At 37.1% G+C, this 14,519-nt stretch overlaps 1 protein-coding gene across 1 annotated transcript; it reads left to right on the top strand.

Annotated features, from left to right (window-relative positions):
• LOC143577473 (uncharacterized) lies at window positions 1-1,824 on the top strand. Its single transcript, XM_077061300.1, has one exon. The coding sequence runs from the start codon at window positions 1-3 to the stop codon at window positions 1,774-1,776; it is 1,776 nt and encodes a 591-aa protein (XP_076917415.1). The 3' UTR covers window positions 1,777-1,824.
• Window positions 1,825-14,519: the final 12,695 nt, after the last annotated feature.

The following is a 14,519-nucleotide window of genomic DNA, read 5'->3' as shown; positions in this document are numbered from 1 at the left end:
ATGTTTCAACAGAACTCATCCCTGCCTAAAACCCTAAACCCCAATTTCTCCACCTTCACACCTTATCCCCTAACCAAATTCTCAAACCCTCTTTACAAAACCCTAATCCCAATTCGCCCATCTCCCAAAACCCCCAAATACCCATCAATCAAATCACTCTTTTCACCAACAAACCCATCATGCAGACCAAGTGTTCGACGATATGCCGGTCGCAGCAAGAAGAAAGAAGGGGGCACATCAACCGGCCGTATCGAAGGGAATGCTGAGCTACGCCGAGAAGCGAAGCGAAACGCTCGCCGAAAGAGCAAAAAGCTAGCCGAAAACCTGTTTTATCGGCTCAAGAATCCGCACGGGAATTACCCGAATAACTTTTCGGAAGAAGAGTTGCAGATGATTGGGTTAGGGTATGATAGAATGGTTCAGTTTATGGAGAAAGATGACCCGAATCTAAAGCACCCTTATGATTGGTATAAGTACGGTGAGTTCGGCCCGTATTCGTGGCGCGGGGTGGTTTTAGGAGAGCCGATTCGTGGGCGGTTTTCGGATGAGAACGTGACGTTGATTGGGGAAGTTAGGGATCAAGAAGAGTGGGAGAAGATTGAGCAGTTTGAAATGAGTCAAGATTTCGGTCAGAGGTTGGATTCGATGGATAAAAACGTTGGATTTAGATACTTTTGGGTGTTTGTTAGGCACCCGAAATGGAGAATGTCGGATCTACCGTGGGAGCAGTGGACTTTAGTTAGTGAAGTTGTGGTTGAAGCAGGAAAACAGAGGTTAGATAAGTGGAATTTGATGGGTAGACTTGGAAATAGGACGCGATCTTTGATCACTAAATGTGCAGCGTGGATGAGACCCGATATTATATATGTGAAGAGACCGGTTTATCAGTGTCGGTTTGAGCCTCAAGATAATTTTTTTAAGTCAATGGTGCCTTTGCTTGACCCTGAAACCGAGCAAGATTTTTTGTGTCAGTTGGAAAGGGAAGATGGTGGGGTGGAAACGTGTACTTATTTTGGTGGGTTGTGCAAGATTTTGAGGGTGAACCAGAAGGCGTTTGTGGATGATGTGGTTAAGGCGTTTGAGAAAGCGAGTGATGAAAAGAAGTCGAAGTGTATGGAGTTTTTGCTCGGGCATCATCCGATTGAGTTGCTTCATCCTTATACTAAGGAATGGAAAGCTAAGTTGGAGGATATGGAGTTTGGTTGTGATGCTCCTGACGAGAATGATGATGGTGGTGGTAGTTCGAATCTTGAAGTTTTGGATTGGATTGAAGAAGATGATGATGATATAGTGATTGATGCAGAACTTGACGATGTAGACGAACAAGAAGACGACGATGATAATAATGATAATGCTGATGACGATGATGGTATGGAAGAAGATGAGAAGTATTGGGAAGAAGAGTTTAAAAAGGCGGTAAATAGTAATGAAGAAATGGAAGTTATTGCAAGAAGAAGTGTGAAAATGACGGCAAAATTATATGATAAGCACTCGCAAATGATGGAACAAAAGCAGAGAACGAAGGAGAAGAAAGAAGAGGAGAGTGATGAGGGTGACTTGGAAATGAGGCGAGGCTGGGCTAAAATAAGCCAAGACGAGTGGAAGCAACTCGGATATGGGCCGAGGATGAAGAAGATCAAGAAAAGTAGGATTCCACCGGGTCAGTTCTTGAGAGCCGCAGTGAGACCCTTTTTGTACAAGAATCTTGTTAAAGAGATCGTTTTGACTCGGCACGCGATCATAGAGGGCGAGATTGGTGGTGGCAAGAAGAAATGAAATTTTCTCAAACTACCATTATCATGGAATGTAAAGTCTTAAAATGGCTATTGTGTGTACTATTGTCACTTTATATATGAAAACCTTGACTTAAAATCTTTATAGTCAGACGTTTTTGATAAAAAATCTAGATTTTATTGCTAACCACGGCTTCAGAAAATAGCAAACTGAAGATTTAGTGGCAGTCCATGAAGGGGAATTAAAAGAAAAAAAATATCAAACCGCTGTGTACAATACCTTAAATGTAACAGTGATGCACACTGTGACAAAGTTAGTATCGCTTTGGGTAGTTGGTTTTTGTTAGGGGCGTCAATTCAAAGGGTAGCTTCTAGAAATACTCTTAGCTTCAAAACAAAATTATAGATAAGTGTTAAATGGAAAATAAAATTAAAGATTAAAAAATTTCGGTATATGATTCGGTTACATGGATGAGGTAAATGGTATGTGGTTTCGGGTAATTGGGACGGGGCTTATTTTTTTATTTGCCATCCTTGGTTTCTATATTACAGCTGGATTGGGGTTTGTGTTGTTATTACGTTCAATGTGACTTTTTAATCTATGTTGGATGATATTCATTTGTTTTTACAAGGGCAAATACCATAAAAAACCAATATGCTTTTTGTTTTTTCTCGTAAAAGTCCTTCAACAATTTTTTGCACGTTAAAGTCCCTACACATGTTAAATTTGAACAAAAAAGTGACATAACTTATAAAAACATATATTTTTTTGTTTATGTAGCATATATGCAATATATATTAGCGGTATTCACGGTTCGATTTTGGCGGTTTTAGGTTAAACCGTCAGTAACGTTTTTTATCTTCGAAAAAGCACAACCGAACCATTGAATAATAAAGCGAACCGAATCAAACCGTTACTAACGGTGTTTGACACCGATTTGTTTCACGGTTTATCTTCTACACCAACAGTCGTTGAATTGGTGTAGAAAGGTATTTGTGCATTAACATTATTTGCACGTAAAGTTACAGACTTAATTCTCCAGAAATAATGATCTGCTTTCTTGTGGTAGTATATCAAGTATGCCATTATGTTTTCAGCCACTTTTATTCTTGCTCTTAATGGAATTATTTAAATTTGTATTCAATATATATGATTTATATGTAATACATATAGAATACATAAACTATTGTAGAGAACTGAGTCTGTAACTTCAAGTGCAAATACAGTTAATGCACCCAAACCTTTCTACGCCATATAAAGCAACGAGTATTGATAGAAGATAAACCGTTAAGCGAAACCGAGGCCAATTCATTAGTAACCGTTCGGCTCGATTTTTTTTATTTTTCAACGGTTTGGTTTCTGTTTTCAAAGACAAAAAACTGTTACTAACGGTTTGACCTAACACACGGTCAAAACCGGACCTTAAATTACCCAAATATTATTAGATACACAACAAAAAAAAATGTTTTTATAAGATGTCACTTTTTTGTTCAAATTTGATATGTAAAAGGACTTTAACGTGTAAAAAAGTTGAAGAACTTTTGTAGGAAAAAACAGAAAATATGTTGGTTTTTTATGATATTTGTCATTTTTACAATATAAGCATACTAAATTAAAACAGGTACATTTGAAGAAGGGGGAAGTGAATACGGTACTGTCACACGCTTAAGCTTAGACGGAAAACTCCTCAAAACTATGTCATTTATTATGTTAAATGACCAATATAATAAATCACATAAAAATTTAAGTTTTCAAACTATAATTACCGAAAGCAAATCGACTTTTGTAATTTAAACTTTAACCCATTAATTGACAATATTTTATACTAAACACTTTAACCAACAATATTTTTAGTTTTACTTTCACTATCAAGGGCAATTATACTTCCCCTTAACTTTCACTTGTGTGTTGAACAATTTATAACATTCTCGCTGAAATAAAAAAAAACAACTTATCAAATCAAATGCAAACCGAGTTACTTCTATGTTACAATGAAATTGAAACTATGAGTCTAGCTAGGCAAATAGTCAATTATTATCGGTCGATAATGGATTATTCAAATCCAACTTTCCAAAAAAAAAATATACGCTTGTAATTTATAATCAACGGATAGATATTTGAAGATCAAACACTCAGCATTCCAAATACATTGATTAAAAAAAACAAGTTTATGGGTCCCTTTATAATCACAGATTATTGCTACTAATGTAACGTCTTGATCTTTCATCACCAAATAGAGCCGTTATATCTCCTCACCATTCCCTTTATAACCACCCACAACACAAAATCACAAATATCAAACCATCTTTATCATCTATCTCATAAATATACATATGGCTTCTAAACTATTTGCATACCTGTTTCTACTTCTTTCAAGTATCGTATCATATCATCATCACCACACCAACAATTAATAATACTTGAAACAAATCTTTATTTCTTTTAACTAATTACCCTTTTGGGCTGTGCTTTAATTCGCAGTCAGGACTTTGATCGCGGTTGAGGCTGAGGTATGGCTGCCTTATCTTTCTTCTTTAACTATAGATGATAATATTTGGTTTTTATAAAAGGCTAAAATTTCGGCTGTATGTATATATTTGTGTTGCAGAAAACATGGTGTGTTGCAAAGCCGTCATCGAGTCAAGGGGAGCTGTTAGAAAATGTGAATTTTGCGTGCTCGCAAGTGGATTGCAGGATACTGGAGAAAGGTGGTGCATGTTATTTGCCTGATAATCTTATTAACCATGCTTCCATAGCCATGAATATATACTACCAGTTCGGTTTCCGGTTAACTGATTCCGGACCAATTTTTTTGTACAACCACTCACATAAGAAGAATTCAACATTGAGTTTTGAAGATAAGCAGTGTTTTGTATGAGTAGTGCATGCATATATCAACCACACTATGTGTCTTGGATACGGATGAAGTATGTTGGAAACTAATGAAATATGCATTAACGTTATAACTTATAAGTGCCAACTTGGAATTACTCGTTGTGATGGTACGCCATCATTACCAACCTCAAATGTCTTAAAAACACTTATTATTTGTTGTTGCTTTTATACTCGGCGTACGAGTGCTGGATCTTTTGTTATCTAAAACTACATGAGTGGCTTTAATTTATTTTCTAGAGTTCTCAGTTGTGTTGTGTAATTTCTTAAGTGGGTTGAACAGTTCTACCAAATGTCGTGATGAATGCTTGAAGACAACCAAGATGTAACATGGCTCTTATCAAGCAATAAATCCCATGATTTTCTAGGTGATCAAGTCATGGCGTCATGTGTGCAGTGGCCCAGAGTCGGCATACCAATTCAGGGGGTGTCGTTGACATGCCATTTTGCATGAAAGGGATGTGTGAATTTTGAACCATTAGATGGAGTACATTGAGCAAAGTTATAGGATTTGGGCAAGCAATGACATAGTATATATGTGTTAGTTTGGTAAAGTTGATAGTGAGGTTAGCGTTGACCTTCTTTGTTATAGGATTTGGGCAAGCAATGACATAGTACATGGCACTCCTCAACGAGAATGACGGGCAATAAAAGTGGTATTGGTAAGAGACGTGCAACGACTGAAGAACTAGTTCACGGACTTTACAATAAGAAAGAATTTTTGAGAAGGTCATGGTTGAGCATCCTAATGAGCGGTAGAGAGGGTTACAAAAGGCGCACCAAGCCTATAAAGAAACTAGTGAGACTCGTTCCCTTCAGCAATTGGTTGTCCAATAGCTGTCAGTTGGTGACAATAAGACTTGACCTTTTTGTCACAATTAGAAATAGAAATAGAAGTACCTTTTTGAAGTTGTCATAACGAGTCACGAAGAGTTTGCATGCGTTCCATGGAGTTATGACTGTGTAGGCCGCTTCTAATGTACCCCAAACACGTGTACGACTTTATGATCGAGAGCTTGAGCCGTGACTTCTTCGGCTAAAGAAAATCGAAGAAGATCAGTTAAGAAAATCTAGGTTGGGTGTGGGAGTGTAATTAGTAATGATATTCCTCGTAGGCGATTCAATAGTGCCATCACATAGCCAAGCAAGCAGTTTCTGATAAAAGCGAAGAGTAATAACTTAGTTACACAATTTTGGTAATTAGAAAAGGAAATTTTAATGGTCAATGGACATACATCATAACCTAATGACTGTCATTCACAAACATCTAAATCTATCACAAACTAGACTTAGGATAAACATAACAAACTATATAAAACTAATTAACAATTTTATCTATGTTCAAGTTTATCAATAATAGCACAAAGTATGATGATGATATGATCATGCACGTGTGCATTTTAACTGACATTTGGAATTTTTAATAAGGACGGTATGATGTTGTGGGGGACAAAACAAAAGAGTATGAAGCTTTTGAAGCTTATCCCGTATATGGTAAGCTATCTTCCGATATTAGTCTAGACCATCTGGGTTCAATTTTCAACAGGACGGTTTGATATTATCATTTGCTTCAAGTACCTAGCTAGTTAGGTTGCTACACTTTTGTTTTTTTTACTAATTTGCTTATGCCTTTGTAGTCCATATTCATTCCGCTTTGTTCAAGACTTATATACTTATGTTCGTTTAAATATTAAAACTAAAATGCTAAAACACAACAATAAATAAACATGTAATGGGTTTGGTGGCAGTGTGTAAATAAGCAGAGAGATGTGGACAACTCATTGTGTCAATAAATTTGGATGCACCATTTGTCACACCATGCAATGTTGCAATTACACCTTGAAAAAATCATAATTTACCTTTTAAAAAATCTTAAATTTTAAACATTACGACAATACTATATTTAGATTAAACAGAATATATTTCATGATCTTATTTACCTATCAAGTCCCGGATCGATAATCAAATACGAATAAACAAATAAATTTTGTTTATATTAATAAAAAAATCTCACTCAAAAAACTGATTATAAACCTCAAACCCTAACTCGGTTTGACTCTTGATGAACCCTAACTTGGTTACACCAACTTCTCTTATTCTAATGTCTAACCATAACTCAGCTTATATAGACTAACTAAACTTGCTAGTCAAGACATTACCAAATATAATAAACCCTAATAATTCTTGGGTTGGGCTTTACACATGGGCCAAACAACAATTGAGCCAACAATCACCCCCCCCCCCCCAATTGTTGTATTCGTCTCACCCAACTCACCCCCTAATTTCCTACTCGAAATTGACGGATCTTCAACTTCACGCTTGTCATCATTCTCTTGATTCTCCCGAGGCTTTTCTTGATCTCTTGCAATGTCTTTGAACTCCACCTAGCTTGAAGTAACACTTGCTTTGTTTGATCATTAGACACCTTCTCTTGGGCTTGAATCACTTTCTTGACCATGTGTTTAGTTTCTTGAACACTCTTCTTTGGACTTTGAATTTTAGAACTTGGATCTTTGATTGGAATCTGACTCGCAACCGGCTTGTATTCTTTCAGTCCAACACTTTGAAGATCCGGACCTGCAAAATTCTTCATTCCAATGATAGCTCGTTTACCGGGACTTGTTATCTTGAGGCTAATCTTGTACAATCTATCCTTGGTCCTTGTCACCTTCATCAAAAGCTTACATGTATCATCTTTAATGGTTAGCAAATCGTGTTTCATGTGAATCTCGCATCCACCTTCTGTTGCTTGACCAAGACTTATGATATTGCACTGTAGGCTCGGGATGTAGTAGACATCGGTCAACAGGCGCTGCTCCCCCGTCTTTCCTTCAATTAACACTGACCCTTTTCCCCGAATATCAATACAAGATTCATCTCTGAATTTCACCGTTCCCGTTTCTTGTTCATTCAATTCATAAAAATACGCTTTATTACTCGTCATGTGATTCGATGCTCCATTGTCGAGATACCAAACATCTTTCTCCATAGGTTCGGTTTCGAAACACTTTGGAATCACACCGTCTTCATTCAGTAAAACCGTCTTTTGATCACCTTTTATCATAAATAAAGATGGATCAAAATCATCAATTTTGTTCAAATTAGATTCTTCCTTTTTCTTCATACGTTCCGGGCACATACTCGCAAAGTGATCAAACTCATCACAACGGTAACACTGAACTTGTGATCTATCCTTTCTTCCCCTTTGATGATCATTGGTTCTTCTTTGACCCTTATGACCCTTCTTTGTCCCTTATGACCCGACCCACGATCTTGACCACCTCGGTTTTCGCAACCATCTTGGTCCTCATCGTCTTGGTCTTGACCTCCGGTTTCACGGCCTCTTCTACGCCCTTGTGAACTCGACCAACCCTTACCTCGGCTATTGGACTGATCATACAACTTGCCTTTATAACCACTTTCCGATCGATTGAAAAGCAACTGACCCTGTGAATTTGAAGCACGCTCTCTCCTTCGTAGACGTTCCTAAAATTCCTTAAGTCTTCCAATAGCATCTTCAAACATCAAACTATCGAGATCAACACTTTGCTCGATTGAGGCTACGAGTTGGAAGTACTTATCTGGAACCGCATCCAGTAACTTCTTCACCAAGACATCTTGCTCGAACACGTGACCTAGACTCGTTGCCTTTGAAACCATACTTGTTATTTTTCCTGCAAACTCGTCAACGGTCTCGTTTTCCGCCATCTTGAGTTTCTCAAATTCACTTTTCAAAGTTAGCAGTCGAGCCTTTTGAACTCTCTCACTTTTCAAAGCCGTCCATATATCCCGGGTATTCTTGTATTGAGAAATCTGAAGAAGAATATCACCATCTACCACTTGAAACAAAAACGATCTTGCCATTTTATTCTTCTTCGCATCAATAACCGCACCCTCTTCTGGTTGAACAACTCCCCATAGGTCTTGATCATCCAATATCACTTCCATCACAATCGCCCATGTGATGTAATTAGTTCCATTTAGTTTTGGAACCTGTAACGATATCCCCCCATTCGCTTTGGGTTGGATTACTGGTCTTTCTTCGTCACCTGCCATTGACGTCGAACCCCTTTGCTCCACTTCTTTGAAACAAATACAAACCAATCAATTCCGAACAACTTTTCAGAACCGAACCAACTTGCTCACAAAATTAAATCAAACCTTTGGTTAAAACCTAACTCGTTTAACCCTTATAAAAAACAAAATCTGAATTGAATCGACTTGTTCAACCCTAATAAAAATATCTAGCAACAGTCGTTAACCAACTTATTTAACCAAAAAGAACTCTAACTCGTTGAACCAAGAAGAAAGGAAAATAAAAACACCCCTTTTTTAACCTTTTCTTCTTGAACTCCACAAGAAAAAAAAAATCAAACCTCTTTTTTTCTTTTTTAAACGCAGGAAACGAAAGAACAAACAAAACCCTTTTTGTCTTTTACCTTTAGTGACACCTTTGTAATTCCTTAACCAAAAAAAAGACAAAAACACAAAATACAAGATCAACGGAACCTCTTGCTCTTCCAATCGTCACCTCAAAACAATAAGAACGCCGCCACAGGTCGACTTACCGGACGTCGCTCGTAGATACCGCAACCGTCTGAAGTACTGTAATTCCCTGTCGGGACAAACGAGTCAAGTACTTCTTTAACAGATTGACCCCGATTCGTAACCCAGCTTGGTTCCGATTCCGATACGCGCTGATTGATAGCTCTTCCTCAAGCCACCACTCGCCGCAACCGATTATCGATTTCTTGAACTTGGCTGATACCAATTCAAGTCCCGGATCGATAATCAAATACGAATAAACAAATAACTCTTGTTTATATTAATCAGAAAATCTCACTCAAAAAGCTGATTACAAACCTCAAACCCTAACTCGGTTTGACTCTTGATGAACCCTAACTTGGTTACACCAACTTCTCTTATTCTAATGTTTAACCATAACTCGACTTATATAGACTAACCAAACTTGCTAGTCAAGACATTACCAAATATAATAAACCCTAATAATTCTTGGGCTGGGCTTTACACATGGGCCAAACAACAATTGAGCCAACAACCTATGTATTAACTAAAAAAACAATATAATTTTAAAAGTTTGATGAAGTTATACTCAAAAAAAAAAAAAAAAGAATCCAGCCGTTGATTCTTATAGTGTTTGGTTGGCACACATTCTCTAAAGGACTGCCGGCGGAATTGGCTGTCGCGATACTTCATCGTACTTCTTTGTTTAGTAATGATTTGTTTTCTAATTTTTTCTTGCTATTTTGTTTCGGTGAGTTTAGTAATTTTTTACATGGCTTTTAGGTAAGTTTGAAACATGTTTTGAGAGTAGGTGATGTTGGCTCAATTGTTGTTTGGCCCAAGTGTAAAGCCCAACCCAAGAGTTATTAGGGTTTTATATATTTGGTAATGTCTTAGCTAGCAAGTTTGGTTAATCTATATAAGCCGAGTTATGGTTAGACATTAGAATAAGAGAAGTAGATGCAACCGAGTTAGGGTTCATCAAGAGTAAAACCGAGTTAGGATTTGAGGGTTTGTAATCGGTTTTTTGAGTGAGATTTTCTGATTAATATAAATGAGAGTTATTCGTTTAAGTTCGTGTTTGATTATCGATCTGGAACTTGAATTGGTATCAAAGCCAAGTTCAAGAAATCGATAATCGACGATGCCGTGGCCGAAGAAAACCGCCGCCGTCTGTCTTGAGACCAGGCTAGGCTGAGAAGAAATCGTGATCGACGACCAAGTTCAAGGGTTGTCATCGCCATCGCCGCTTGTGTCATCAGGTTCTCGTCGCCAGTTTGGATTCGCTATTGAACAAGAAAATTGGCTCGACAGCTGCTACTAAAAAAGAGAACGATAACCAGGCTTTCGTTTATACTATTTGCTTTTTAAACAAAGAAGACAAGAAACAAGTTTGTCTTTTTTTTGTGGGGTCTTACGTGATCAAAAAAAAAAAAAGAAAAAAACAAAAAGAAAACAGGTTACTGTTTGATAAAGTGAAAAAGAGATTTGATTTTATTATTATTTTATTTTGTGTGACAAGACGAAAGAAAGGATAAGTTGAGTTCCGAAATTCTGGTTTCTTTCGATTGTTTTTTTGCTAACGATCTAAGTCGTGATCGTTACTCGGGTGTGGTTCTGAAAAGTTGTTCAGACTGATTTGTTTATATTTTCTCAAACGTAGTGGAGAAGCAAGTTCGGTTCTGAAAAGTTGTTTGGAATTGATTGACTTGTATTTGTTTCAAAGAAGTGGAGCAAAGGGGTTTGTCGACGTCTATGGCAGGTAACGAAGAAAAACCAATAATCCAACCCAAAGTGAGTGAGGGAATTTCGTTACAGGTTCCAAAGCTTAACGGAACTAATTACGTCATATGGGCGATTGTGGTGGAAGCGATTTTGGACGATCAAGAGTTATGGGATGTTGTTCAACTAGAAGAGGGTGCGGTTATTGATGCAAAGAATAATAAAACGGCAAGATCATTTTTGTTTCAAGTGGTGGATGGTGATATTCTTCTTCAGATTTCTCAATACAAGAATGCCTGAGATATATGGACGGCTTTGAAGTCACGGTATGTTGGGGCCGAGCGAGTTCAAAAGGCTCGACTGCTAACTTTGAAAAGTGAATTTGAGAAACTCAAGATGGCTGAAAGCAAGACTGTTGACGAGTTTGCAGGAAAAATAACAAGTATGGTTTCAAAGGCAACGAGTCTAAGTCACGTGTTCGAGCAAGATGTCTTGGTGAAGAAGTTGCTGGATACGGTTCCAGACAAGTACTTTCAACTCGTAGCCTCAATCGAGCAAAGTGTTGATCTCGATAGTTTGATGTTTGAAGATGCTATTGGAAGACTTAAGGCGTTTGAGGAACGTTTACGAGGGAGAGAGCGCACTTCAAATTCACAAGGTCAGTTACTTTTCAATCGATCGGAAAGTAGTTACAAAGCCAAGTCATATGATCAATCCGGTAGCCGAGGTAAGGGTTGGCCGAGTTCACATGGATGTGGAAGAGGCCGTGAAACCGGAGGTCAAGACCGAGAGGGTGAGGACCAAGATGGTTGTGAAAACCGAGGTGGTCAAGATCGTGGGTCAGGTCATAAAGGTCAAAGAAGAACCAATGATCATCAAAGGGGAAGAAAGGATAGATCACAAGTTCAGTGTTACCGTTGTGATGAGTTTGGTCACTTTGCGACTATGTGCCCAGAACGTATGAAGAAAAAGGAAGAATCTAATTTGAACAAAATTGATGATATTGATCCATCTTTGTTTATGATAAAAGGTGATAAGAAGACAGTTTTACTGAATGAAGACGGTGTGATTCCAAAGCGTTTCGAAACCGAGCCGATGGAGAAAGATGTTTGGTATCTCGACAACGGAGCATCGAATCACATGACGGGTAATAAAACGTACTTTTATGAATTGGATGAACAAGTAACGGGAACGGTGAAGTTCGGATATGAATCTTGTATTGATATTCGAGGAAAAGGGTCGGTCTTAATTGAAGGGAAAATGGGAGAGCAGCGCCTGTTGACCGATGTCTACTACATCCCTAGCCTATAGTGCAATATCATAAGTCTTAGTCAAGCAACGGAAGGTGGATGCGAGATTCACATGAAACACGATTTGCTAACCATTAAAGATGATACAGGTAAGCTTTTGATGAAGGTGACAAGGACCAAGGACCGATTGTACAAGATTAGCCTCAAGATAGCAAGTCCCGATAAACGAGCTATCATTGGAATGAAGAATTTTGAAGGTCGGGATCTTCAAAGTGTTGGACTGAAAGAAGACAAGCTGGTTACGAGTCAGATTCCAATCATAGATCCAAGTTCCAAAATTCAAAGTTCAAAGAAGAGTGTTCAAGAAACTAAACGTGTGGTCAAGGAAGAGATTCAAGCCCAAGGGAAGGCGTCTAATGGTCAAATGAAGCAAGTGTTACTTCAAGCTAGGTGGAGGCCAAAGAACATTGCAAGAGATCAAGACAAGCCTCGGGAGAATCAAGAAAAGGATGACAAGCGTGAAGTTGAAGATCCGTCAATTTCGAGTAGGAAATTAGGGGGTGAATTGGGTGAGTCGGATGCAACAATTAGGGGGGATGATTGTTAGCTCAGTTGTTGTTTGGCCCAAGTTTTAAAGCCCAACCCAAAAGTTATTAGGGTTTTATATATTTTGTAATGTCTTGGTTAGCAAGTTTGGTTAGTCTATATAAGCCGAGTTATGGTTAGACATTAGAATAAAAGAAGTAGATGCAACTGAATTAGGGTTCATCAAAAGTAAAACCGAGTTAGGGTTTGTAATCAGTTTTTTGAGTGAGATTTTCTAATTCATATAAACGAGAGTTATTCGTTTAAGTTCGTGTTTGATTATCGATCTGAGACTTGAGGTGATCCGCTAGTTATAATACAACTATTTCATGGAACAATTTTGTTTTCACAGTTTTTTAGGTTTTCATTTAAAATTCTGTATCTTATTGTTAAACTTATAAAGTGCATGCTGAGGTTATATATGCTGAGATCATACCTAGAATAAGGTGTACTACTTATGTAATTTAGGGGATGTTTGGAATTGAGTTTGAAAATTGCTTATTAACTTATTGGCTTTTCAAAAAGACATTTTGAAAAGCTAGGATTTGGGGTTTTGAAAAACTGCTTTTTAACCCTTTCAAAAAACTAAAATAGGAAAGATTTTTGTAATTGCCAAACACATTTTAAATCATTGGCTTTTTGAAAACATCAATAAGCCAATAAGCATTTTTCAAACTCAATCCCAAACATGCACTTATATTTAATCTTTTGATTGAATGGTTAATACCTTTTTATTATACATTTGTTTTCTTGGTTAATAGTTCAATTGCTATTATTAATTAGATAGAAAAACCTGTTGCGTGGTAGTGGCGCACCTATTAAATTCGATTGCTATCGGTTAATTTCGTTACAATACTGACATTAAATCCACAAACAATTATGTTAAAGTCTAAAATAGTATCGGCACACGTAAAACTTTTAACCAAAATGACACGAATTAGATCGGTATCGTTTAGCACTAAGCCCAAAAAATAAATTATGCCTATAATATAGTAGCGACACTCGTATATCGTATGATAAAAGAACTTTAACATATTTAAAATTTTGTTGGGTCGGTAAAACCCGGACGTTACGGAGGCGAGTTTGGTTGGTAACGTTGAAATTCATTACAATACCGAAACTAAACCTAAAAAAATAAACTCTCCAAATTAACATATTTAAAAAGAAAAGGCAAAGACAAAAAAATCGATCATTGGTAAAACTCGAGCTACGAATTTGGTTAGTATTAATGACATTCGTTATGTTAACATATTTAAAAGAAACACAACAAAAATGTAAACAAAAAACAATGAAAGAAAAAGAAAAGAAAAGAAGCGAACAAAAATACCAAAAATATCCTTTGTGACACCAAACCATCATTATTTATCTTATAAAATGAAAAATCATCAAAATGGTCATACTGGCCACTGGTTAGGATAAAATTAGCTTGACTTTTATTAAATTCAAATCAACCTAGGTTTGACAACTGTTTCTCATTACAACAATAGATCGATTATGCGTGTTTATGCTAGATCAAAATTTGTTACACCAGATAGAAATATGTTATGCTAATGCAATGCAAAAAGTTGTTGTCAGGACCGTGAATCGGGTGAAACCTTAGCAAAGGTTGACAAGAACACACCGACTCGAATACCCAAAGACCTGTTGAATATCCCGGCAGAATCAGGATATCCAACGAGTGGGAACGAATGAGTGTTTATAAATAAACACAAAACAATGATAGATAATCAATAAATGCTCATTCAAAGACAAAGATTCACTGTATTAAATGATTCATTAATGAAACAGTGGAAGGAATGTCTAGGGCTTTGT

Source organism: Bidens hawaiensis, unplaced genomic scaffold, assembly GCF_021521415.1.
Source record: "Bidens hawaiensis isolate Kalapana, Puna unplaced genomic scaffold, B.hawaiensis_p1.1 tig00028623_1, whole genome shotgun sequence".
In the NCBI taxonomy this organism is placed as follows: domain Eukaryota; kingdom Viridiplantae; phylum Streptophyta; class Magnoliopsida; order Asterales; family Asteraceae; genus Bidens; species Bidens hawaiensis.
This window is presented reverse-complemented; position numbering and strand designations above follow the sequence as displayed.

Excerpts from the sequence above, each read along its gene's own strand:
- LOC143577473 (XM_077061300.1), top strand. The coding sequence starts at position 1 with ATGTTTCAACAGAACTCATCCCTGCCTAAAACCCTAAACCCCAATTTC.